The 25,169-nt window shown below is 38.2% G+C and overlaps 2 protein-coding genes across 4 annotated transcripts in view; both read left to right on the forward strand.

Annotated features, from left to right (window-relative positions):
• LOC117327972 (transmembrane protein 135-like) overlaps positions 1–25,169 on the forward strand; it is a 227,312-nt gene that overhangs the window by 148,444 nt on the left and 53,699 nt on the right. The gene's annotated exons all lie outside the window — the stretch shown is intronic.
• LOC117327971 (piggyBac transposable element-derived protein 4-like) lies at positions 14,072–18,099 on the forward strand. Its single transcript, XM_033885238.1, has 2 exons — positions 14,072–15,988; positions 16,342–18,099. The coding sequence occupies exons 1-2, from the start codon at positions 14,827–14,829 to the stop codon at positions 16,959–16,961; spliced, it is 1,782 nt and encodes a 593-aa protein (XP_033741129.1). The 5' UTR covers positions 14,072–14,826; the 3' UTR covers positions 16,962–18,099.

A 25,169-nucleotide genomic window follows, 5' to 3' on the forward strand; every position in this document is an offset into this window, starting at 1 on the left:
TAAGGGAAAAAAAGAGAAACTGCATAGTTATAATAGTTTACTCAATGAGTTATTGTGATGCATTAGATTTATAAATATAGTATTAACTTGAAAGCTTCAGTGTAGATAGATTTTTTCTCAGTACTTTACACCTGCAGATGTTTGTGTCTGTGTAAAGTCTCCCGAACAGATCTTAAAGGATCAAAGTTCCTCACAGTCTGTTCCTCCATTGGGGTGGTTAGACCTCGGAGCTTTACCTTAATTCCAATTTTCTCCTCATAATTTCCAATATTAAATGCTTTCTCCTTTGGACACTTATCATATTACCATAAATATCAATTTGGTGAAATCAGGGAGCTCCAGAAATGACACATCACCTTACACACGGGAATGACTCAGTGGAGGTCGTGCCACCTGAGACTATCTTAAAATGGATGGAATAAGGAGTTTTTTTGTGTAAAGGAATTCCATAAATCCAATATATAACTAGTGAAGATGACAAGGGGTATTTCTGATAAACTCAAGTGTGTGTTTAGGTAAAAAAAGCCCAGCTATCTAGCATAAGTTGTATGTAAATAGTGGAGAGGAGTCGGTTAAGACCCAAAGTTAGGGACTGTCTAAGAACTCGCTTGTAATATTGGTTAGTTTACTTATAGGAGGTAGTTTGGACTTAAGACTATCCTATTATTATAGAAAATCATTTCATACTAAATGTTATGTATTGGCTGAATTTTTTAAAATGCTAATTTGCTTCTATATAGGTAGATATCCTTGTGATGGATAAATATAGAAAGGTAATTTGGCCATCATACTAGCTGAAAACTAAGAAGACTTTAGACTAAGTGTGCCAACAAACTTGACTGATAGTTGTCCCCAAACAGGCATTACTGGCCCTTTGATCCAGTGATTGTGTGTGTTACCTGTGGTCGAGCACCCTAACGACCACGCCACACACAGGTATTTGTGGGTACGCGAACGACACTCTTGTTTTACTTTTTTCCTGTTAGAGAGTCCTAGCTACACGTATAGGTTCTCAACATAACATAAACATACCTATTTGTCATCTTGGGACCCAATAAGTGTTTGGTGACCATTTGGCAGTTGACTCTTGCCAGCCTGTTAATTGTCATTTATCGAACCGTTGCATTGTGTAGGATAAAAGTCGAGTTGACGTGGAGAACACTGCATCATGCAAGTCAATGGCTTTGTTTACAAATATGACAGATGTGTGATATAAATGAAGTTGTAAGTAGTGTGGGAAACTCTAAGTGGTCTTGTTTGAAAGTTTGGGATTTAGTACAAGTAGTAATATAAGAAAAAATTGAACAAATATTGTATTTTAGCTGTCTCAAGTTTGGTTAGAGAGGCCTAGAGGATGGCGCTGAGAGGGTGTGAAAGGTACTGTGTTATTAATGGTGTCAGATAGGGTGACGCAGCAGACTAACATCCCATTCCAATATTGTCTCGTTTCTTTGGGCAGGATCCCTGTCGCCATCTTAAAATCAATAGAGGTCTCTTAATCAATCAAATCTGTAGTCTCCAGGAAGGCTCTGTATCTCTGTGAGGAGTAGTTGATGAAATGGACTTGCGATCAAATGGAGGCAGCTTTGGTGAATTTGACTGATAACAATCGCTGGTGTATGTTGTTTCACCGCGTCAGCAATATGTATCATTGGCGTGGCATTGATCTTCACAGTGTATTAATCTTTGTCATATTCATATCCTACTCTATAATAACACCCTGGCCACCAATGTACTTACCAAAACTTGATGTCATATTGGCAAGGACACAAATTGCATTCCATTGGATACATTGTAAAGATATCCATCAGACAAACACAATTTAGTAATAAGTCAGCAGAAACCATCACTGGCCATCTTTGAGAGGAGAGTAAGAATTCATGGCTGACCCCACGTGACATCAGCACCATCATTGTACTGTTGGACCTGAGAAGTTTAGAACAAGGACATGTTTATATAACAAAACCTTCTGAGGGGTTCTGATTTAATGGTATCAATGGTGATGTGTTTTCGTCACTATAATCATGTGTCAAAGAGATCAGAACACTCTGGCTTACGGTCTCTCCTCTTCTCCCTTCCCCATCTATAACCCTCTGTACAAGGATTTACACAACATGTAGGACCATATTATATTTGCAGGATTTGTAGGACTAAATTATAGGACATGTAAGGATCTGTTGGCATAGTCATAACATAATTGCCTTTCACCTAGGTGACCAAATATGTATGTAGGACCAAATATGTATGTAGGACCAAATATATAATATGTAGAACCAAATATATGATATGTAGAACCCCGTGAAACGTATATATATGTAGGACCAAATATCATGATATGTATAGGACCAAATATATGATATGTAGGACCAAATATATGATATGTAAAACCAAATTATATGATATACAGGATATTTGTAGAACCACTTCATATAATATCGAAAACTATTTTATATAAAAGTTTGTTTCAGGTTTACCAGCTATTTGACATGGACAGAGTAAGTCTGTGTGACATGGACAGAGTAAGCCCGTATGACATGGACAGAGTAGCCTGTGTGATATGGACAGAGTAAGTCTGTGTGACATGGACAGAGTAAGCCTGTGTGACATGGACAATGTAAGTCTGTGTGACATGGACAGAGTAAGCCTGTATGACATGGACAGAGTAGCCTGTGTGACATGGACAGAGTAAGCCTGTGTGACATGGACAATGTAAGTCTGTGTGACATGGACAGAGTAAGCCCGTATGACATGGACAGAGTAGCCTGTGTGACATGGACAGTGTAAGTCTGTGTGACATGGACAGAGTAAGCCTGTGTGACATGGACAATGTAAGTCTGTGTGACATGGACAGAGTAAGCCCGTATGACATGGACAATGTAAGTCTGTGTGACATGGACAGAGTAAGCCTGTGTGACATGGACAGAGTAAGCCTGTGTGACATGGACAGAGTAAGCCTGTGTGACATGGACAGTGTAAGCCCGTATGACATGGACAGAGTAAGTCTGTGGAGGCCAGTCAAGTCAATTTCACTATTATACAGACAATGTAGGTTCACTCCGACAGTTAAAATACACCACCAATGTCCCACTAGTTACAAAGCCGGAAACATGCTGGGAAAACATCGTGATCATTGACAACTTAAATTTAGAGAGGGCTGCCCCCTGGTGGGCTGCGGGGAGGCGCGGAGGATAAAGTAGCCATACCGACTGATGTATTCATACCTGGGCATTGTTACACCTGGTTTTGGTTACCTGTCGTTAATAATATGATGTCGTCTCTAATGTAACTCAACACGAATCCTAATATTTTTTTGCTTTTTCTTCATGCCAAAATATTTTGGCAAAACAGCTTAAGGATATTGTGTTTGGATTTTTTTGTGTTTTTGAACATTGACAAACGAGGACATGTCAGTTGGAGCCAGCATTAGGGCTAGCAGGCAGAATTGATATGTGAAATTCTTAACCACTTGCTATGATTTGTTGCCGTCAGGGATTTTACATTTTTCAGAAAATTGTTTAAAAAAGACAATTACTTAAAAATTCCATTGCTCTTTATATAAATAGTGGATACTAACAAAATGTCATTGGGATACAATGCATTACAAGAGGAATATTTACCTATACAGTAAGCAGACGCTTAACTGTATTAGTGAAAGCAGAGTTAGAAAAACTAAAAACTGATAAAAAAAAAAAAAAAAAAAAACTCTTGATTGGTAATTGCAGAATCTTTTTTTTATTATTATTCATGAAATATTCAAAATCATAGTTTTGCTTATGCAGGTTATCATAATTAGCTCAATTTCTGTCCCAAACCAGCAATTTTGTTCTGTCAGGTGACCGTTGGTTAATTACAACCTGTTAGTGGTCAAAGTAATCCAGTACATAATATAATAATGATGTCCCTGGCTTGACTGGCGAGTCCTAGAAGGACGAAACAGCTGTAGGATGTCCCTGGCTTGACTGGCGAGTCCTAGAAGGACGAAACAGCTGTAGGATGTCCCTGGCTTGACTGACGAGTCCTAGAAGGACGAAACAGCTGTAGGATGTCCCGAACATCACCGATGTGTCCTAGAAGGACGAAACAGCTGTAGGATGTCCCTGACTTGACTGACGAGTCCTAGAAGGACGAAACAGCTGTAGGATGTCCCTGACTTGACTGGCGAGTCCTAGAAGGACGAAACAGCTGTAGGATGTCCCTGGCTTGACTGACGAGTCCTAGAAGGACGAAACAGCTGTAGGATGTCCATGACTTCACTGATGAGTCCAAGAAGGACGAAATAACTGTATGATGTCCCTGGCTTTACTGACGAGTCCTAGAAACAGCTGTTTGTTACAGTTTAATTCATGTTTAGCTCTACTATATCTGTCTCTATTAGTGTAGAAAGGTTGTTACAGAAATGTATGTATTGATTTAATGTGTCCACATGAACCAGCAAAAGTTACATCTGTAGATCGGCCACAAAATTAGAAGAATCTGATGAAACTGGTGCACAGCACTGACCAGTTAGGTTGGAATGATACATTATCAGTCTCCAGTGGGAGCTAAAAGCTGGCAGAAAAAGTCCTTATAATGGAACATGGACATAGAATGGCCCATAGGGAACTTTAGCTAGAAACTATTTCATATATCCAAAATGTCACCGAGAGGTATCTTACTGATATAAACCCTAAACACTGGCTGTTAGCCAATCAAATCTGACGCCAAGTGCTGATGTACAGTTGTCATGGGGACACAGAAAAATGAAATACGGGACAGATTCATTTGCTAAATGACAGAAGGATGTGTCTTTCTCAGCTCCAATAATGCCTAACTAGTTCTGTCATATGGATATCAAATTATTAAATATGGTCACTATAGTAATGTCAATATTGCAACTGCTGCATTATTTTTATAACACATTTGCGGTTGGTTGAAATGTTTACAACTACAGAGATTCCCAGGGTAGCATATTTTGAATGGAGATAGAAATGATTCATAGATAATTTGAATTTTTTATGAGGAACATAATTGGCAGCTAATGATTGTGACCTTTAGGAAGCCAAATTGTGTTACAGTGGGTTGGATGTGGATCCCAATACAGACTTCTATGGGAGAAGGAATCTAGCTAGCATTTCTCTAAGTTTGGCTCTGATGGTGTCATCCTATTTGCCTACATGTCAGTTGTGGCAGGTTTGATACTATATATGCTGTATTCTGTACATGTCAGGCTATCCCACATATACAGGCCCTTTATTGCTGTTTAATAAGCATCAACTGTTCAGAAAAGTAACAAGGAAGTGTGGAGGTACTGACCAGTTGTTTAATAAGGTTTAAACTATGTTACAACAAAATATAAAATGACATTGTGAAACACTTGGGGATGTAAGTTAACCTAGTGAATAAGAAATGTTAGATACTACACGGTGTTAATGACTCTTGTTGATATGGTTCTACCATAGAGGGCGCTGTTCTGGTTGGTGAAATGTTACTGTTCTACCATAGAGGGTATTGTTCTGGTTGGTGAAATGTTATTGTTCTACCATAGAGGGTGCTGTTCTGGTTGGTGAAATGTTATTGTTCTACCATAGAGGGCGCTGTTCTGGTTGGTGAAATGTTACTGTTCTACCATAGTGGGTGTGGCTCTGGTTGGTGAAATGTTACTGTTCTACCATAGAGGGTGTGGCTCTGGTTGGTGAAATGTTATTGTTCTACCATAGAGGGTGTTGTTCTGGTTGGTGAAATGTTATTGTTCTACCATAGAGGGTATTGTTCTGGTTGGTGAAATGTTACTGTTTTACCATAGAGGGTGTGGCTCTGGTTGGTGAAATGTTATTGTTCTACCATAGAGGGTATTGTTCTGGTTGGTGAAATGTTACTGTTCTACCATAGAGGGTGTGGCTCTGGTTGGTGAAATGTTACTGTTCTACCATAGTGGGTGTGGCTCTGGTTGGTGAAATGTTACTGTTCTACCATAGAGGGTGTGGCTCTGGTTGGTGAAATGTTATTGTTCTACCATAGAGGGTGTTGTTCTGGTTGGTGAAATGTTATTGTTCTACCATAGAGGGTATTGTTCTGGTTGGTGAAATGTTATTGTTCTACCATAGAGGGCGCTGTTCTGGTTGGTGAAATGTTACTGTTCTACCATAGTGGGTGTGGCTCTGGTTGGTGAAATGTTACTGTTCTACCATAGAGGGTGTGGCTCTGGTTGGTGAAATGTTATTGTTCTACCATAGAGGGTGTTGTTCTGGTTGGTGAAATGTTATTGTTCTACCATAGAGGGTGTTGTTCTGGTTGGTGAAATGTTATTGTTCTACCATAGAGGGCGTGGCTCTGGTTGGTGAAATGTTATTGTTCTACCATAGAGGGTGTTGTTCTGGTTGGTGAAATGTTATTGTTCTACCATAGAGGAAGTGGCTCTGGTTGGTGAAATGTTATTGTTCTACCATAGAGGGCGTGGCTCTGGTTGGTGAAATATTATTGTTCTACCATAGAGGGTGTTGTTCTGGTTGGTGAAATGTTATTGTTCTACCATAGAGGGTGTTGTTCTGGTTGGTGAAATGTTACTGTTCTACCATAGAGGGTATTGTTCTGGTTGGTGAAATGTTACTGTTCTACCATAGAGGGTGTTGTTCTGGTTGGTGAAATGTTACTGTTCTACCATAGAGGGTGTTGTTCTGGTTGGTGAAATGTTATTGTTCTACCATAGAGGGTATTGTTCTGGTTGGTGAAATGTTACTGTTCTACCATAGAGGGTGTTGTTCTGGTTGGTGAAATGTTATTGTTCTACCATAGAGGGTATTGTTCTGGTTGGTGAAATGTTACTGTTCTACCATAGAGGGTGTTGTTCTGGTTGGTGAAATGTTATTGTTCTACCATAGAGGGTATTGTTCTGGTTGGAGAAATGTTACTGTTCTACCATAGAGGGTGTTGTTCTGGTTGATGAAATGTTACTGTTCTACCATAGATGGTGTTGTTCTGGTTGGTGAAATGTTATTGTTCTACCATAGAGGGCGCTGTTCTGGTTGGTGAAATGTTATTGTTCTACCATAGAGGGTGTTGTTCTGGTTGGTGAAATGTTATTGTTCTACCATAGAGGGTGTGGTTCTGGTTGGTGAAATGTTATTGTTCTACCATAGAGGGTGCTGCTGTAAATACTGATGTGACACAGGTCAACATAGAAAATGTTCATCTTCATATTATATAATATCATCATTGGAAGAAACGTATACAAATAGTTGTAGTAAAAAACAGATTATCCTGATAGCCTGTCAGCATGACCAGAATCATTGCTTCGTCTGAATTTCGAAAGATTTCTGTTTTGACTTGGTCCACTTTTATGATCGCAGCATAATACTCCATTAGTAGTGGGCTGTAAAATAGTAATCCTGTTTTAAGACATCAAATAATCATTCAATGGCTGTAAAGAACAGCTTACTGTGGTTGTGCTTTCCCATGGTCCAAGCTTAACCTTAAACTCAATAGACTAGTGAGATTTAACCTTTACGAGTGGGAGCAGTTAGGTCAGGGTCATCTCAAAAATCAGTTATGGTCCATATTTTTTATATACTTTAGATATTGTGTAATGCATTAGCTACAACATTGCCAATCGATACTTATACATTGCTTTCTTGAAATTGTCCATTATTATTTGAAAAAAAAAACAAACAAAAAAACAAAACCCTGCAATTTATTATTTCGGTAAAATGTCACGTCACAGTAGTGAAACCATTAACTATGTGATGAATATTATTTTGATTTCGGGGGAATTATGAGTTAACACTCAATAAAATGGCTAGGATTTGGCAAAGTCAGTCCAGGGTGTCCTAATGAAGATCAATGTATCGGAATATTAATTTGGCAGTATGTTATTGGCCAGGACTTCCTTAGTGAGTGGTAGGATAAACAGGTTGCCTTGGTCACCATTGATCCTGTGTATTAACGTGCCAGGGTGGCCATGAAGTTTAAAATGATAAATGAGAGCCTGATCCCCTGTCACTGAAGGGAGGTCACTCCGGTCTCAAGTCAAAACCAATCAAACATCTGTTATAGAAGCCAAAAGTAAATGTCATATTTGTCAATATTGATAATGCTTGGAATGTCAGACAGAAAGTGAATCCACTGCTGTGATTTAACATTTTATGTACAGAGAGAAATGAAATTTTACCTGGTTGGACAAGCAGCATTATAGAATTTAGATAGTGTTTGGAATTTAGATATATAAATGATGTTTTTGGAGTTTTTATACAATTTTATATCAATATTTATATAGTGTCTTAAAGGTTTTACAATGATATCATATAAGTATGAAAATAGTGAAATATTTGATAATGTTTGAAGTTTTGAAAGAAGACATTGGTTAAAAATCCAATTTTAAAATCTAAGAACAAATTGTACGGGTAAACTAAATATGTTTAGATTAAGGGTGTATGGTATACCTTAGGTTTGATTTGAAGTCAAAATTTAGTAAAAGCAAAATCACGAAGATGTTTGGACATGTTTAAATAGCCTAGTGGCAATGTGTTTTTTTCAAGGTGAAATGTTGTGAAGGAGGTTTATAGTTAAGGGGAGGTAACCTGCACAGCATGACATGTTTATGTGAAGAATTACATGACATGTGTTTTAACATAAATCATGCTTCCTGTTTGACTGTGACACGTGGTAGATAACAGTTTGTGTTAATAAGTAGCTCCACCTGCCAGACCAGTGTGTGTACTGTATGGCGACTAGGGCATTCCCAGCTATAATTACAGTTCCCCGCAGCTACCACCGGACCCCTAACATTTCTTCAAATTATTTCAAATTGCAAAATATACGGTATTCCAAATCCTTTGTGGAATGTCCACTTGAGTTTTTATTTACAAAAAAGCCCTGATTAATTACCCTCTCAGAGATATCTTGTAGACATTTTACAAAATTAGATAATTTTGACATCCCTGGGTGTCAGGAGTGATTGCCAATCTCTGTACCAGATGGAGTAGGTTTGTATTGAATGGACATTAATTTCACATGTCACATAGATATGACTCAACACAATTTTACTTATTGAATTTTCCAGGTGTGAAAAAACCAGCCTTGTTTATTTGCAATTTAATACTTAATGGCTTCAGGTGTTGTTTGGAGAGTAATCTGTAAGCTGAGCTTTGTCCGGAAATTTGATGCAGTAGTATTTTGAAATTAGAAAATTGATGTTTAGATCTTGCCTAGATTTTGATGAATATGTTTACTCATCTGATTATGACGGTAATAGCTTGGAATAGTTCTTTAACAAATGTTTTTTTATCATCGTAGGATTTTGTCCTTGGAGTGACATCACCGCTACTAACTTTCAACACTGTTGTCACAGAAAAGAGATGAAAATCTATACTCCCTTTTTTATATGCATACCAAATCATTGTATTTGATAAGTTTTGCTTTTCGTGTTTTTTTGTTTTTTTTCATTGCTCTTTCATTATATGATTTTTACTTAGATGAAAAATTCAATATATCAATTTATAAACCTGCATTCTTCTATATTCAAGCCTATATAGAAATACATGATTGTCTGAAGTCCTATGCTAGATATCAGTGAGATTATGTGACTATCAGGGTTTGGGTTAGTTGTCCAAATCGGACGTATCATATTGTCCAATGTTTTCTGTCAGTAGACTTACAATTAGTAGGTGGTAATTTTTCCAAATCTTATGTCTGTTTTCCAATGTTTTGTGTTAAAGTAGTTATGTGGTAATTGTCCAGATGTGGTCATTTATTGATTTCTTTCTGTAGAGTTATGTGGTTAGTTATTTAGTTGTCCAGATGAGGTTGTTCATTGATTTCTTTCTGTAGAGTTATGTGGTAAGTTATTTAGTTGTCCAGATGTGGTTGCCCATTGTTTTTTATCAATAAAATTATGTGGTTGATTGTCCATTGTTTTCTGTCCCTAGAGTTATGTGGTAAGTTGTATAGACTGATTGCTCATTGTTTTCTATCCATAGAGTTATGTGGTAAGTTGTTTAGTCATCCAGATGTGCTTATCCATTTCTATCAGTGGAGTTATATAGTAAATTGTCCATATCTGATTGTCCATTGATTTCTTTATGTAGAGGTATGTGGTAAGTTGTTTAGTTGTCCATATAAGTTTGTCCATTGTTTTCTATCGATGGAATTATGTCGTAAATTGTCAATTGTTTTCTATCCCAAGAGTTATGTGGTAAGTTGTTTAGTTGTCCATATGTGCTTGTCCATTGTTTCTCCTCAATGGAATTAAGTGGTAGATTGTCCATTGTTTTCTCAATGGAATTATGTGGTAGATTATCCATTGTTTTCTCAATGGAATTATGTGGTAGATTGTCCATTGTTTTCTCAATGGAATTATGTGGTAGATTGTCTATTGTTTTCTCAATGGAATTATGTGGTAGATTGTCCATTGTTTTCTCAATGGAATTATGTGGTAGATTGTCCATTGTTTTCTCAATGGAATTATGTGGTAGATTGTCCATTGTTTTCTCAATGGAATTATGTGGTAGATTGTCCATTGTTTTCTCAATGGAATTATGTGGTAGATTGTCCATTGTTTTCTATCGGTAGAGTTATATGCTTAGTATTTTATAGCATGTTCTTCCACATTGTGTTCAGTGAAGGCAGATGTGTATTACAACATTTAGCTCAACTGGCCACCAATGCTAAATGGCATGTCACACATTCACTGTATTTTGGTCTATTTTAACATTCTGTTTACAATTTCATGCAAATGAAAATGTTGAAAAGCTTTAGAAGTTCAATTTACGTTTCCATTTTGTCAAGTTTATGGTTAATGGTACCAGTTATTCTCCTCTGGTACTGCCAAATGGCCATTGTTCTTAATTTGCCTTGTGGGAATATGGCATTTTATGAATTGTTAAGAACAAGGAGAATGTGAAGTGTATTGACTGTTTAAGCTTCATCAATCAAAGTTAGAATTGGATTTCACTTCACTATTATAACAAAGAATGTTTTGTTTTGACAATGGTATATTTATCCATGTCGTGCTTAATGAGTTTTGAGTTATCTAATGACTTGGTTTTGAAATAGGTATTTAATCTGGAAAATCAACAAATTTATTGCAACAAGTTTTGACTGCATGGAATGATATACTTTATGTATATATAACCTATGAGAGAGAGTCATTATAATGTATATATAGCCTGCTAAGGTAACAATGTATAATGAAAATATACAAGGAATTATATGTATTTTATGTATGGAGATGAACCTGCATGTGTATTGTTCTATGGATTAGATGAAAGAATGAATGTCGTGTGGGAAGAACTTATTTTAAACTAAATAATGGTGATTGGATAAGGACAAAAACTGAGGTGAGTATCAGGCGGTGCCAGTGTTAGCTAGGTGACTAAAACAGGAAGTGAATAAGGCAGGAGGCGGTGCCAGTGTACAGTGACTAGGACAGGAAGTGATGAAGACAGGAGGTGGTGTCAGTGTTGAGTGACTGGGACAGGAAGTGATGAAGGCAGGAGGTGGTGTCAGTGTTGACTGGGACAGAAAGTGATGAAGGCAGGAGGTGGTGCCAGTGTTGAGTGACTAGGACAGGAAGTGATGAAGGCAGGAGGTGGTGTCAGTGTACAGTGACTAGGACAGAAAGTGATGAAGGCAGGAGGTGGTGTCAGTGTTGACTGGGACAGGAAGTGATGAAGGCAGGAGGTGGTGTCAGTGTTAGGTGACTGGGACAGGAAGTGATGAAGGCAGGAGGTGGTGTCAGTGTTGACTGGGACAGGAAGTGATGAAGGCAGGAGGTGGTGTCAGTGTTGACTGGGACAGGAAGTGATGAAGGCAGGAGGTGGTGTCAGTGTTGAGTGACTAGGACAGGAAGTGATGAAGACAGGAGGTGGTGTCAGTGCTAGGTGACTGGGACAGGAAGTGATGAAGACAGGAGGTGGTGTCAGTGTTGACTGGGACAGGAAGTGATGAAGGCAGGAGGTGGTGTCAGTGTTAGGTGACTCAGGACAGGAAGTGATGAAGACAGGAGGTGGTGTTAGTGTTAAGTGACTGGGACAGGAAGTGATGAAGACAGGAGGTGGTGTCAGTGTTAGGTGACTGGGACAGAAAGTGATGAAGACAGGAGGTGGTGTCAGTGTTGACTGGGACAGGAAGTGATGAAAACAGGAGATGGTGTCAGTGTTGACTGGGACAGGAAGTGATGAAGACAGGAGGTGGTGTCAGTGTTGAGTGACTGGGACAGGAAGTGATGAAGACAGGAGGTGGTGTCAGTGTTGACTGGGACAGGAAGTGATGAAGACGAGATGGTGTCAGTGTTGACTAGGACAGGAAGTGATGAAGACAGGAGATGGTGTCAGTGTTGACTGGGACAGGAAGTGATGAAGACAGGAGGTGGTGTCAGTGTTGAGTGACTGGGACAGGAAGTGATGAAGACAGGAGGTGGTGTCAGTGTTGACTGGGACAGGAAGTGATGAAGGCAGGAGATGGTGTCAGTGTTGACTGGGACAGGAAGTGATGAAGACAGGAGGTGGTGTCAGTGTTGAGTGACTGGGACAGGAAGTGATGAAGACAGGAGGTGGTGTCAGTGTTGACTTGGACAGGATGTGATGAAGACAGGAGGTGGTGTCAGTGTTGAGTGACTGGGACAGGAAGTGATGAAGACAGGAGGTGGTGTCAGTGTTAGGTAACTGGGACAGGAAGTGATGAAGGCAGGAGGTGGTGTCAGTGTTGACTGGGACAGGAAGTGATGAAGGCAGGTGGTGGTGTCAGTGTTGACTGGGACAGGAAGTGATGAAGGCAGGAGGTGGTGTCAGTGTTAGGTGACTCAGGACAGGAAGTGATGAAAACAGGAGATGGTGTCAGTGTTGACTGGGACAGGAAGTGACGAAGGCAGGAGGTGGTGCCAGTGTTGACTGGGACAGGAAGTGATGAAGACAGGAGGTGGTGTCTGCGTAGAGTGACTTGGACAGGAAGTGATGAAGACAGGAGGTGGTGCCAGTGTTGACTGGGACAGGAAGTGATGAAGACAGGAGGTGGTGTCTGCGTAGAGTGACTTGGACAGGAAGTGATGAAGACAGGAGATGGTGGTGCCAGTGTTGACTTGGACAGGAAGTGATGAAGGCAGGTGGTGGTGTCAGTGTTGACTGGGACAGGAAGTGATGAAGGCAGGAGGTGGTGTCAGTGTTAGGTGACTCAGGACAGGAAGTGATGAAAACAGGAGATGGTGTCAGTGTTGACTGGGACAGGAAGTGATGAAGACAGGAGGTGGTGTCAGTGTTGAGTGACTGGGACAGGAAGTGATGAAGACAGGAGGTGGTGTCAGTGTTGACTGGGACAGGAAGTGATGAAGGCAGGTGGTGGTGTCAGTGTTGACTGGGACAGGAAGTGATGAAGGCAGGAGGTGGTGTCAGTGTTAGGTGACTCAGGACAGGAAGTGATGAAAACAGGAGATGGTGTCAGTGTTGACTGGGACAGGAAGTGATGAAGGCAGGAGGTGGTGCCAGTGTTGACTGGGACAGGAAGTGATGAAGACAGGAGGTGGTGTCTGCGTAGAGTGACTTGGACAGGAAGTGATGAAGACAGGAGGTGGTGCCAGTGTTGACTGGGACAGGAAGTGATGAAGACAGGAGGTGGTGTCTGCGTAGAGTGACTTGGACAGGAAGTGATGAAGACAGGAGATGGTGGTGCCAGTGTTGACTTGGACAGGAAGTGATGAAGACAGGAGGTGGTGCCAGTGTTGACTGGGACAGGAAGTGATGAAGACAGGAGATGGTGCCAGTGTTGACTGGGACAGGAAGTGATGAAGATAGGAGGTGGTGCCAGTGTTTGTGCAGTTATCAAGGTTTAAATGTACAATCTCCCTACATTGTCTGTTTGGAAAATTTACATGAGGGTTTTGAATTTCTTCAGCGTTTTTGTTTCATTGAAGCTGACACATTTACAGTCAGCTGCCATTGACAGACAGCAGGAGTTTTGCAAAAGAGTCCAGCAATAAAACTGTTCTCCATGATAACACCAATTCATATCAGATATTTCTGTAGAGACCTAGCTATAACAGTAATCCATATCATCTCACTTCATTAACACATATAATTATTGCTGCTTCAAATGTTCATACAATTAACCCTAGTCGTGCTGACGACGCCTTTTGGCGGTTTACTGGTGTCCTGCTAACGACGCCTTTTGGCGTTCTGGATATGAGGACGGTATTCCCTGGTTAATAAATCAAATTTCATGATATATTGAGATCTATATTTTAAAAGGATGTGATACCTAGATAGTCCCGTATATTTTCTTTCCGGTCACACTGGAAAAACAAGTTGTAGTGACTGGCATAATCTATAGGGGCCGGAAAATCCCTGCAAATCGGAAGATTTTCCGGAAATCGCGACATTTTATAGATCGTTACGTCACCGGAAACATGTGTAACGTTTTCAGTGCAGCGTGCGCAGAAAACCAATGACAGGTGCACGGAGTAGTTCCGTGTTACTGGTTGAATTTTCCATTAATTAACAGATGTCAGGCCGCGAGACTAAATCGATTCAAATCTAAAGGTAATTATTAATCGTTCTGATGCGTGTAAATTATTATATATTCCAAATTTAGTGAGATATTCAAGAAAACGAGGATCGAGTTTTAGGCGCAAGATCGACGGTTACGTCACCACTTTATGTGTACGATAGATTACTTGCCGGTAGATTAGTCATATTTTGGAAGAAAAACTTTTGGTCCTTGTTAATAAATGATCAAAACATCTACATACGATATTTTTATTTATTTATTAATTGGTTAATGATGTTGGGAAATAACGTAGCTGGATTTATATAACAGAATGATACTATACAAGTGTGTCTGCCTTCGTCGGTAATGTAAACAAATATGGCGGGGCAACAGTACGCCGGCGAGCTGGCGCAGGTATTACCGGAGTATCATCAGATTTACCAAGAAATATTTTTAGATGAAGATAGTGACGAATTTGAAGGTTTTGACATCAACGATATTGATGATATTTCCGAGGAAGAAACGGGATTTCACGACAATAATTGGGTCGAAGGCAGCAAGGAACCATCTACTTTCACTTTTACCGGTAATGCCGGTATCAACACGGAAGTCTTGCCAGTACCTGAAGAAGGTAGCTTATCATATTTGGATTACTTTGAGTGTATTTTTACTGACAACATACTTGAAATGATTGTAGAGGAAACCAATAGATATGCTGCCACGTACATTCAAACACACACAGATCTTCCAAGTCACTCTCGGTATCGGAAATGGACAGACACAACAGTTGGAGAAATGAAAGCTTTCATCGGAATGACGATTGCTATGGGCCTTGTTCAGCAGATGGATATACAGGACTATTGGTCCAATGATGTTGTGATAAACACACCATTTTTCAGGTCAGTGATGTCAAGAGATAGATTCCTATCACTCCTAAGTGTACTTCACCTGGCAGATAATACTGCGTCAGTTCCTAGAGGGCAACCAGGCTACTCTCCTTTGCAAAAACTTGGAGACCCGTACAAAGAGATCCTTTCTAACTTTCAGAGGTGTTACAATCCAAGCAAGAACATTGCGATTGATGAAGGGATGATACCCTGGAGAGGGAAACTGCATTTTAGAGTTTATAGCCCTGACAAGCCCATTAAATATGGACTGAAAGTTTACATGTTGTGTGACTCTGACAATGGCTATTGTAGCCGCATGGAATTATACACTGGTCATGGAGGACAGAATATGGCACCAAGTCAGTTTGGAGCAACATATGATCTAATCATGCGTCTTGCTGATCCTTTTCTTAACAAAGGCTACCATTTATACATGGATAACTACTTCAGTAGTCCACACTTATTCTATTCCTTGTATCTCAACGGAACCTTGGCATGTGGTACTTTGCGAAAAAACAGACGTGGTGTTCCTCAGGCTCTAAAGAACCGGAACCTGATTAGAGGCGAGATGTTCACAATGAACAATGACATGCTTGTTGCAGTCAAGTACGCAGACAAAAAGGATGTACATCTTCTTACAACAATACACAAAGGTACGATACATTCATTGAACACTATAACTTACTCGGATGAGTTGACATCACATTCATATATTCTTCAAACATTAATTCATTATATTTGAAAAAAAGTATTTATAAATAAGATGTACTGAATATTATTCAATTAACTGTCCAAAGTAACTGTTTTAATGCCACATTTATTATAATGATTTTATATCCTTATTTTTGCGTTTCCAATTCCATTCCTATTGTGGTACATGTTGATTTGATACTTTAATACACTGTTATTGACTATATAAAATTAATTCTTCCAAGCTACCGGTGTACTTTGTTACACTTACCACATCTTGTGACATGTCAGTTAGTTCCAGTAAATATCTATTTAGGTGTCATGGTAGACTCTGGTAAAAGAGACCAGGAAGGAATTGAAATAAGGAAACCTGACTGCATACTTAGTTATAACAAATATATGGGTGCTGTTGATCGATGTGACCAGATGGTAGCATATGGAAGTTTTGAACGACGCACTTTGAAGTGGTGGAAAAAGGTATTTTTTCATGTAATTGGCCTTGCTGTGCTAAATTCGTACATCATTTACAAAACAAGATGTCAGCAACCTGTCCTGCAGAGAGTGTTTCGAAGAGAGTTGGTGAATCAGCTGGTGACTGCTTCAGAAATTTCTGGTGCTTCACCTAGGGGTAGGAAAAGAACATCCGCAGAAGTTCTGCAAAGACTGACTGCAAGACACTTCATCTGCCACTTGCCATCATCAGGAAAGAGAGATCATGCTAAGCGCCGATGTGTTGTATGTGGACCTGCTGAAGCAGAGTTATTCAGAAGTTCTCATCCTGATGAACCAGTGCCGAAACGAACTGGGCGAGAAACTTCATTTCAGTGCAAACAATGTCAAGTGGCACTGTGCATTGAGCCATGCTTTGAACTTTTCCACACAAAGTCTGAATATGTGCTGGCATACAAACGCCAAAAGTCTGCACTGGAGGAATAGACTTTTAAACTTCACCAAAACTGTACATAGTTTAATTGTTATTGTTGACATTTTTTCACAAGTTCGAATGTATGGCATATTGGAATGAATCTCGCATAGTTTTTCAGGTAAGTGAGTTTACAGAGTTTCCAGTTTAAAACTTCAGCTGTACACAGTACAGCAAAGTACAATCAGTACTATTATTATGTCCTTATGAACGTAAAACATTTTTGAAGGTCTGCATCATGTGTGACAATGACCTTTACTGCAGGTTTGTACTACAAAATGTCTCTAATGCAGTTTTATCCATATCAGCCTTCTGAAACATTACCAAACCACAGATCAGTATTTTATAAAGGGACATAATATAATCACGCATTTTCCTTAACTTAAATTATCCCAATATTACTAAGTACTCCTAATGGAATACTACTTGAATGCATAAGGAAGTAATAAGCTCTGTTATGATTACAGACTTTAGGCTTCGGAAAATGTTGAATCTTTTTTTATAGATGCTTTATGTTGGTGCGAGTCATAATACAAAGGAGATAACTGATTGTCTCTGAATGTATTGTAAGGATTTTGGTAAGTTTTGAAATCCGAAGGTTTATTGCAGATTTATTGTTCTTTCAGTTGCCATCATTGAAGCCTTCATGATAGTTTATAAAAATTTTGTCCAAGTTTGTTGTACCAGTATATTGTAATAGATGGCATAAAATGGACATCAACACAAATTCTTCTCAAGTCCTGAAGATTTTCCATCTCCATTCACACCTGAGCCGAATTCACATCATTTCCCATATCGATCTCAAAATCAATAATTATTTATTGGAATTGTACTGTTTACAACATATATATATATATAACAATATAAAAAGAAGAGATGTTCTGGGAAAAAAACCAGCTGGTACATAATGTACACCAATCATCCTCTTCATGGCCAAGTACATGTATACAAATGAAAATGCTCCTTGTGGTAATGAGCCCTCATTTTGAAGAAAACCATAACATATTACTAAAGTAAATGATCAAAATCATGTAGTAAAACTTGTTTTAAACATTTTAAAGCATTTTTAATTTTTTTGAATTTTTGATTTTTTTCCCAAACAATTCAGCATTCAGACATAGCCAAAATAAAACAATTCAGCACTACTAGGGTTAATATGTTAGATGATATGATGTAAAATCATTTAATTGTTTTATTCGATTCAGTTTTCTCAGAAAATAAAATCATATTGAAATGTTTGATGCAGTGTTGAAATTCTCCACCATTGTTTTTACTATCATTATTGAGCTGAAACTTGCCTGGAATGTTCCTGAGATGGTCCTGACCAAGTGTCATAACTTTTTACATCGGTCTGAAATCCAAGATGGCCGCATGACTGCAATTTTGAAAAACACATTTTAAACTTCCTCACCAGTTTCACAGTACCATTGAGCTGAAAATCGGTAAGAATTGGTAGGGGAGCTAACAAAGTGTGTTATTTTTGTAAAACCTCTACTTGGCAGTCATTGTGGCCATTTTGTAACATGATTGCACAATTATAGTTTTCCTGAACCATGCCATGGCCGACATCTTGAAAAATACATTTTTAACTCTCCAGTTCCAAAGGTACCACTGAGCTGAAAATTGGTAGGGATATTATTATGGAAGGGGAGCCAACAAAATGTTGTTAATTTTTGGCCTCGTAAAAACTTTGACATGGCAGCCGACTGGTGGCAATATTGTAACATGATTGCGCAATCATGGTTTTCCTGAACAACACCAGTTCAAACTTCTTCTCAAGTTCCATCAGTTTAATCCTAAAATAGTCCTGACCAAGTGTTGTTATTTTTGGGGTTCGTCAGAAATCTAAGATTGTTGTCAAGGCAGCCATGGCCAACAGTGCCACTATACTTGCTACTGAGTATGTATACTACAATAGTACAGGGAACTTTAGAGTCAGATGAATGTCCTTTGGCCTCTTGTTGAAATATTTTCTATAGGACTGTGATTTTGTTTCAAAATCATGAAATGTGCTGGTAATTTCTGTCTAGTCTCATTTCATGTTCTCAAATGTTCATGTTTTCTTGAAACTGCAGAGACCCCCAGTTACCCCAGGGTAAGGAATTCCCTTGTACAATGATAAAAAAACATCTGCGTGCTTTTCATCCTTATCTGGTTGGTCAATGTATAAATCAAGCATACATTTGTTACTTTAACAATTGGTATGCCTGGATTGTAACTGACTGACCTGCCCTTGATGTTGGATTAGGTTTCACCTGATCTGTAGCCCCTAGCTCTAGGGGAGCTTCCCATTTATCCATTTTTACCTGTGTAGTGGTAACATTGAGGTCCCCTCCCCTCCAGGTAACTAATGACCAAACAGGTATCTAACGAGGAGGTGACTGAGGGATACCAACCTGCAAGGTTTCCTCATGACTAGGTGTTGTTCACAGGAAACAAATCCATGCATCCATAGATGTAGATTATACTGACAACTTGTAGAGACAAAACGGGGTATATAAATAAAATATTTTGTATACAGGAATTACACAGACAATGTATCTCCTGACCTTGTCTGCTTATTGTTTAGGGTAGCACCTTACGCAAAATTGCTTTCCTTGGAGACAAGAATTCATTTAAACATGATATAATCTAAGTTATATGTGTGACAGTTTTACCTCACTTTAACTCTGTGTTATATAAGTGTGATAGTTTTACCTCACTTTAACTGTTATATAAGTGTGACAGTTTTACCTCACTTTAACTGTTATATAAGTGTGACAGTTTTACCTCACTTTAACTCTGTGTTATATACGTGTGACAGTTTTACCCCACTTTAACTGTGTGTTATATAAGTGTGACAGTTTTACCTCACTTTAACTGTGTGTTATATAAGTGTGACAGTTTTACCTCACTTTAACTCTGTGTTATATAAGTGTGACAGTTTTACCTCACTTTAACTCTGTGTTATATAAGTGTGACAGTTTTACCTCACTTTAACTCTGTGTTATATAAGTGTGACAGTTTTACCTCACTTTAACTCTGTGTTATATAAGTGTGACGGTTTTACCTCACTTTAACTCTGTGTTATATAAGTGTGACAGTTTTACCTCACTTTAACTGTGTGTTATATAAGTGTGACAGTTTTACCTCACTTTAACTGTGTGTTATATAAGTGTGACAGTTTTACCTCACTTTAACTGTGACAGTTTTACCTCACTTTAACTCTGTGTTATATAAGTGTGATGGTTTTACCTCACTTTAACTCTGTGTTATATAAGTGTGATAGTTTTACCTCACTTTAACTGTGTGTTATATAAGTGTGACAGTTTTACCTCACTTTAACTGTGACAGTTTTACCTCACTTTAACTCTGTGTTATATAAGTGTGACAGTTTTACCTCACTTTAACTGTGACAGTTTTACCTCACTTTAACTGTTATATAAGTGTGACAGTTTTACGTCACTTTAACTCTGTGTTATATAAGTGTGATAGTTTTACCTCACTTTAACTCTGTGTTATATAAGTGTGACAGTTTTACCTCACTTTAACTGTGTGTTATATAAGTGTGACAGTTTTACCTCACTTTAACTGTGTGTTATATAAGTGTGACAGTTTTACCTCACTTTAACTGTGACAGTTTTACCTCACTTTAACTCTGTGTTATATAAGTGTGATGGTTTTACCTCACTTTAACTCTGTGTTATATAAGTGTGATAGTTTTACCTCACTTTAACTCTGTGTTATATAAGTGTGATAGTTTTACCTCACTTTAACTGTGTGTTATATAAGTGTGATAGTTTTACCTCACTTTAACTGTGTGTTATATAAGTGTGACAGTTTTACCTCACTTTAACTGTGTGTTATATAAGTGTGACAGTTTTACCTCACTTTAACTGTGTGTTATATAAGTGTGATAGTTTTACGTCACTTTAACTCTGTGTTATATAAGTGTGATAGTTTTACCTCACTTTAACTCTGTGTTATATAAGTGTGATAGTTTTACCTCACTTTAACTCTGTGTTATATAAGTGTGACAGTTTTACCTCACTTTAACTCTGTGTTATATAAGTGTGACAGTTTTACCTCACTTTCACTGTGTGTTATATAAGTGTGACAGTTTTACCTCACTTTAACTGTGTGTTATATAAGTGTGATAGTTTTACGTCACTTTAACTCTGTGTTATATAAGTGTGATAGTTTTACCTCACTTTAACTCTGTGTTATATAAGTGTGATAGTTTTACCTCACTTTAACTCTGTGTTATATAAGTGTGACAGTTTTACCTCACTTTAACTGTGTGTTATATAAGTGTGACAGTTTTACCTCACTTTCACTGTGTGTTATATAAGTGTGACAGTTTTACCTCACTTTAACTGTGTGTTATATAAGTGTGATAGTTTTACGTCACTTTAACTCTGTGTTATATAAGTGTGATAGTTTTACCTCACTTTAACTCTGTGTTATATAAGTGTGATAGTTTTACCTCACTTTAACTCTGTGTTATATAAGTGTGACAGTTTTACCTCACTTTAACTGTGTGTTATATAAGTGTGACAGTTTTACCTCACTTTAACTGTGACAGTTTTACCTCACTTTAACTGTTATATAAGTGTGACAGTTTTACCTCACTTTAACTCCGTGTTATATAAGTGTGACAGTTTTACCTCACTTTAACTCTGTGTTATATAAGTGTGACAGTTTTACCTCACTTTAACTGTGACAGTTTTACCTCACTTTAACTGTTATATAAGTGTGACAGTTTTACGTCACTTTAACTCTGTGTTATATAAGTGTGATAGTTTTACCTCACTTTAACTCTGTGTTATATAAGTGTGATAGTTTTACCTCACTTTAACTCTGTGTTATATAAGTGTGACAGTTTTACCTCACTTTAACTGTGTGTTATATAAGTGTGACAGTTTTACCTCACTTTAACTCTGTGTTATATAAGTGTGACAGTTTTACCTCACTTTAACTGTGACAGTTTTACCCCACTTTAACTCTGTGTTATATAAGTGTGACAGTTTTACCTCACTTTAACTCTGTGTTATATAAGTGTGACAGTTTCACCTCACTTTAACTCTGTGTTATATAACTGTGACAGTTTTACCCCACTTTAACTCTGTGTTATATATGTGTGGCAGTTTTACCTCACTTTAACTCTGTGTTATATAAGTGTGACAGTTTTACCTCACTTTAACTGTGACAGTTTTACCTCACTTTAACTCTGTGTTATATAACTGTGACAGTTTTACCTCATTTTAACTCTGTGTTATATAAGTGTGACGGTTTTACCTCACTTTAACTGTGTGTTATATTTGTGTGACAGTTTTGCCTCACTTTAACTGTGTGTTATATTTGTGTGACAGTTTTACCTCACTTTAACTGTGTGTTATATTTGTGTGACAGTTTTGCCTCACTTTAACTGTGTGTTATATTTGTGTGACAGTTTTACCTCACTTTAACTGTGTGTTATATTTGTGTGACAGTTTTACCTCACTTTAACTGTGTGTTATATTTGTGTGACAGTTTTACCTCACTTTAACTGTGTGTTATATTTGTGTGACAGTTTTGCCTCACTTTAACTGTGACAGTTTTACCCCACTTTAACTCTGTGTTATATATGTGTGGCAGTTTTACCTCACTTTAACTCTGTGTTATATATGTGTGGCAGTTTTACCTCACTGATCAACATAACCCCAAAATAAGTTCTTACGTATTCTTATTTTGTAGAAAGTAGATGTTTTCAGACTTGTGATGGAAACATACTGTCTGTGCCAGAAAACCAATAGAGTAAATAAACAGGTATTTCCTCTACAAACTGTACAGCCTCACTGTGGATAGTTTTTGTTCTTGCCATGAATTTCTGCTTTCTTTAATCATTGAGTGTTTCATTTATCACCTGACAATAGAAAGATAAAGAGGTCTAAGTGATGGAGTCGTGATGCTGGATTTCTCGAGGCAATGTCTAACTGCTATCACGATCCTGTCAGAGTTTAGAACTAACTCTGGCCAAAGAAAACTCCATATTTCTTTATCCAATCATGCAAAAATGACAGATGCCCTTCACTTGAGGGATGTAGAGGATCAAACATGAAAAATTAACTAGCTGGCCCAGCCAGGGTGACAGTTGGAATGGATATGCCTTGATGGATAGATTCCATTCTGTTGTTGCTATGGGGATGATGCTTGGTGCCAGGAAGGAGGTGAAGAGATAAGTGGGCTGGCTGTTGGTTTTGGGGGATATCTCTGCTGGTGTTGATGATGTAGGGGTTATATTATACCTACAGACATAGACACCAGAGGTTGGTGTGACCATTCAGTGATTAAAACAATGCCAGCCACATCTATATTATATCTGCATGTCCATTTGTTACACCTAGCCTTGCAATGCCAGACAAATGTAGTCTATAAATCATAAAATGGCAATGACCAGACTAATCTAATCCATAAATTGTGATCCTGTTATGTATGATGACCATCAGATTTAGACCAGACATATGTGGCAGTCTGTAAATCATAAAGTTGACATGACCAAGGGAAACATGCAGCCATAAATTCACACATATATAACCCATAAATTCACAGAACATGCTCAATGTTTAGACACATAGAGTTAGTTTTATTGTTAAGAAAATAGCTTCTCCAAATACCAGGCAACATTGATATAATCCATTAGTGTGTACCTAGGTGTGCTGTATTATAAATATCTTACAAATTGGATGTAATTATGTATCATTTCCAGCATGAATTGGTAGATCTATACTTTCTGTATGATATAAAATGGGATTTCTAAAATTCTATTTCAAGTTCCATTAATGTTGTTTCTGATAATGGTCCATGGGTGTATAGGTTTTAATGATGTTGGATGGTAAAATACAGGGTCTAAAACACAAGAAAGATTACTTTGAGTATCAAAGAGAGAATGTTACTCCTTTACAGGATGTAAAATGCCATGACACATTTTTTATCAAGTATTCCTGGTCTTACATAGGTGAGTGATTGGTTTTAGAAAGCTTAATTAGGCCATGTCAGCAGATAGTTAGCTTGATGCAAAGTCTGGCAATGAGCATATATAGCATATCCACTGTTTATATGTCAAAATTCAAACTAGCTGTCAGAAATATGAGCATATGTTCATAGGTCAAGGAATTGGAGGGCAATACATGTGCTGATAGACTGGTGTCATCTAATCATTGGTGAGAGAAAATGTCAGACTGAGGTTGTACCAGAGTTAGCCTGGTGGGGTGTATGATGGCCTAATTAAGGTGTGTGATGGATGGGTGAGAGAGGAGCTGGTATTTCATTGTCAATTACTCTTGTCATCACAGACAAAAGTCAAGGTATCACTGACTGGGAATGATCCCTTGACATTTTACTATACACCTTTACCCTAGAGACTGTTTGTCAAACTGGACCCTTTAAACCTCAAGTCTTTACTTCAATTACAATCCAGCTAAACTGGACCCTTTAAACCTCAAGTCTTTACTTCAATTACAATCCAGCTTTGATGTTGACCAGTCAAATGCCAGCTGTAAAGAGCAGACAGATTTGAATTAATACTTAGCAAACATATTTTGTTATATGATTGGCTCTTAAACATTGTATGATATTGTGTGTTTAGAATTAGGCTGGTTGAGATAGATAGGGTTTGGTTTGATGAGGAGAGATAGACAGGGTTTAATTGGTTTGATGAGGAGAGATAGACAGGGTTTGGTTTGATGACGAGAGATAGACAGGGTTTGGTTTGATGACGAGAGATAGACAGGGTTTGGTTTGATGACGAGAGATAGACAGGGTTTGGTTTGATGACGAGAGATAGACAGGGTTTGGTTTGATGACGAGAGATAGACAGGGTTTGGTTTGACGACGAGAGATAGACAGGGTTTGGTTTGACGACGAGAGATAGACAGGGTTTGGTTTGATGACGAGAGAAAGACAGGGTTTGGTTTGATGACGAGAGAAAGACAGGGTTTGGTTTGATGACGAGAGATAGACAGGGTTTGGTATGATGACGAGAGATAGACAGGGTTTGGTTTGATGACGAGAGATAGACAGGGTTTGGTTTGACGACGAGAGATAGACAGGGTTTGGTTTGATGACGAGAGATAGACAGGGTTTGGTTTGACGACGAGAGATAGACAGGGTTTGGTTTGATGACGAGAGATAGACAGGGTTTGGTTTGATGACGAGAGATAGACAGGGTTTGGTTTGATGACGAGAGATAGACAGGGTTTGGT

Source organism: Pecten maximus, chromosome 5 (genome assembly GCF_902652985.1).
Source record: "Pecten maximus chromosome 5, xPecMax1.1, whole genome shotgun sequence".
Taxonomy (NCBI): Eukaryota; Metazoa; Mollusca; class Bivalvia; order Pectinida; family Pectinidae; genus Pecten; species Pecten maximus.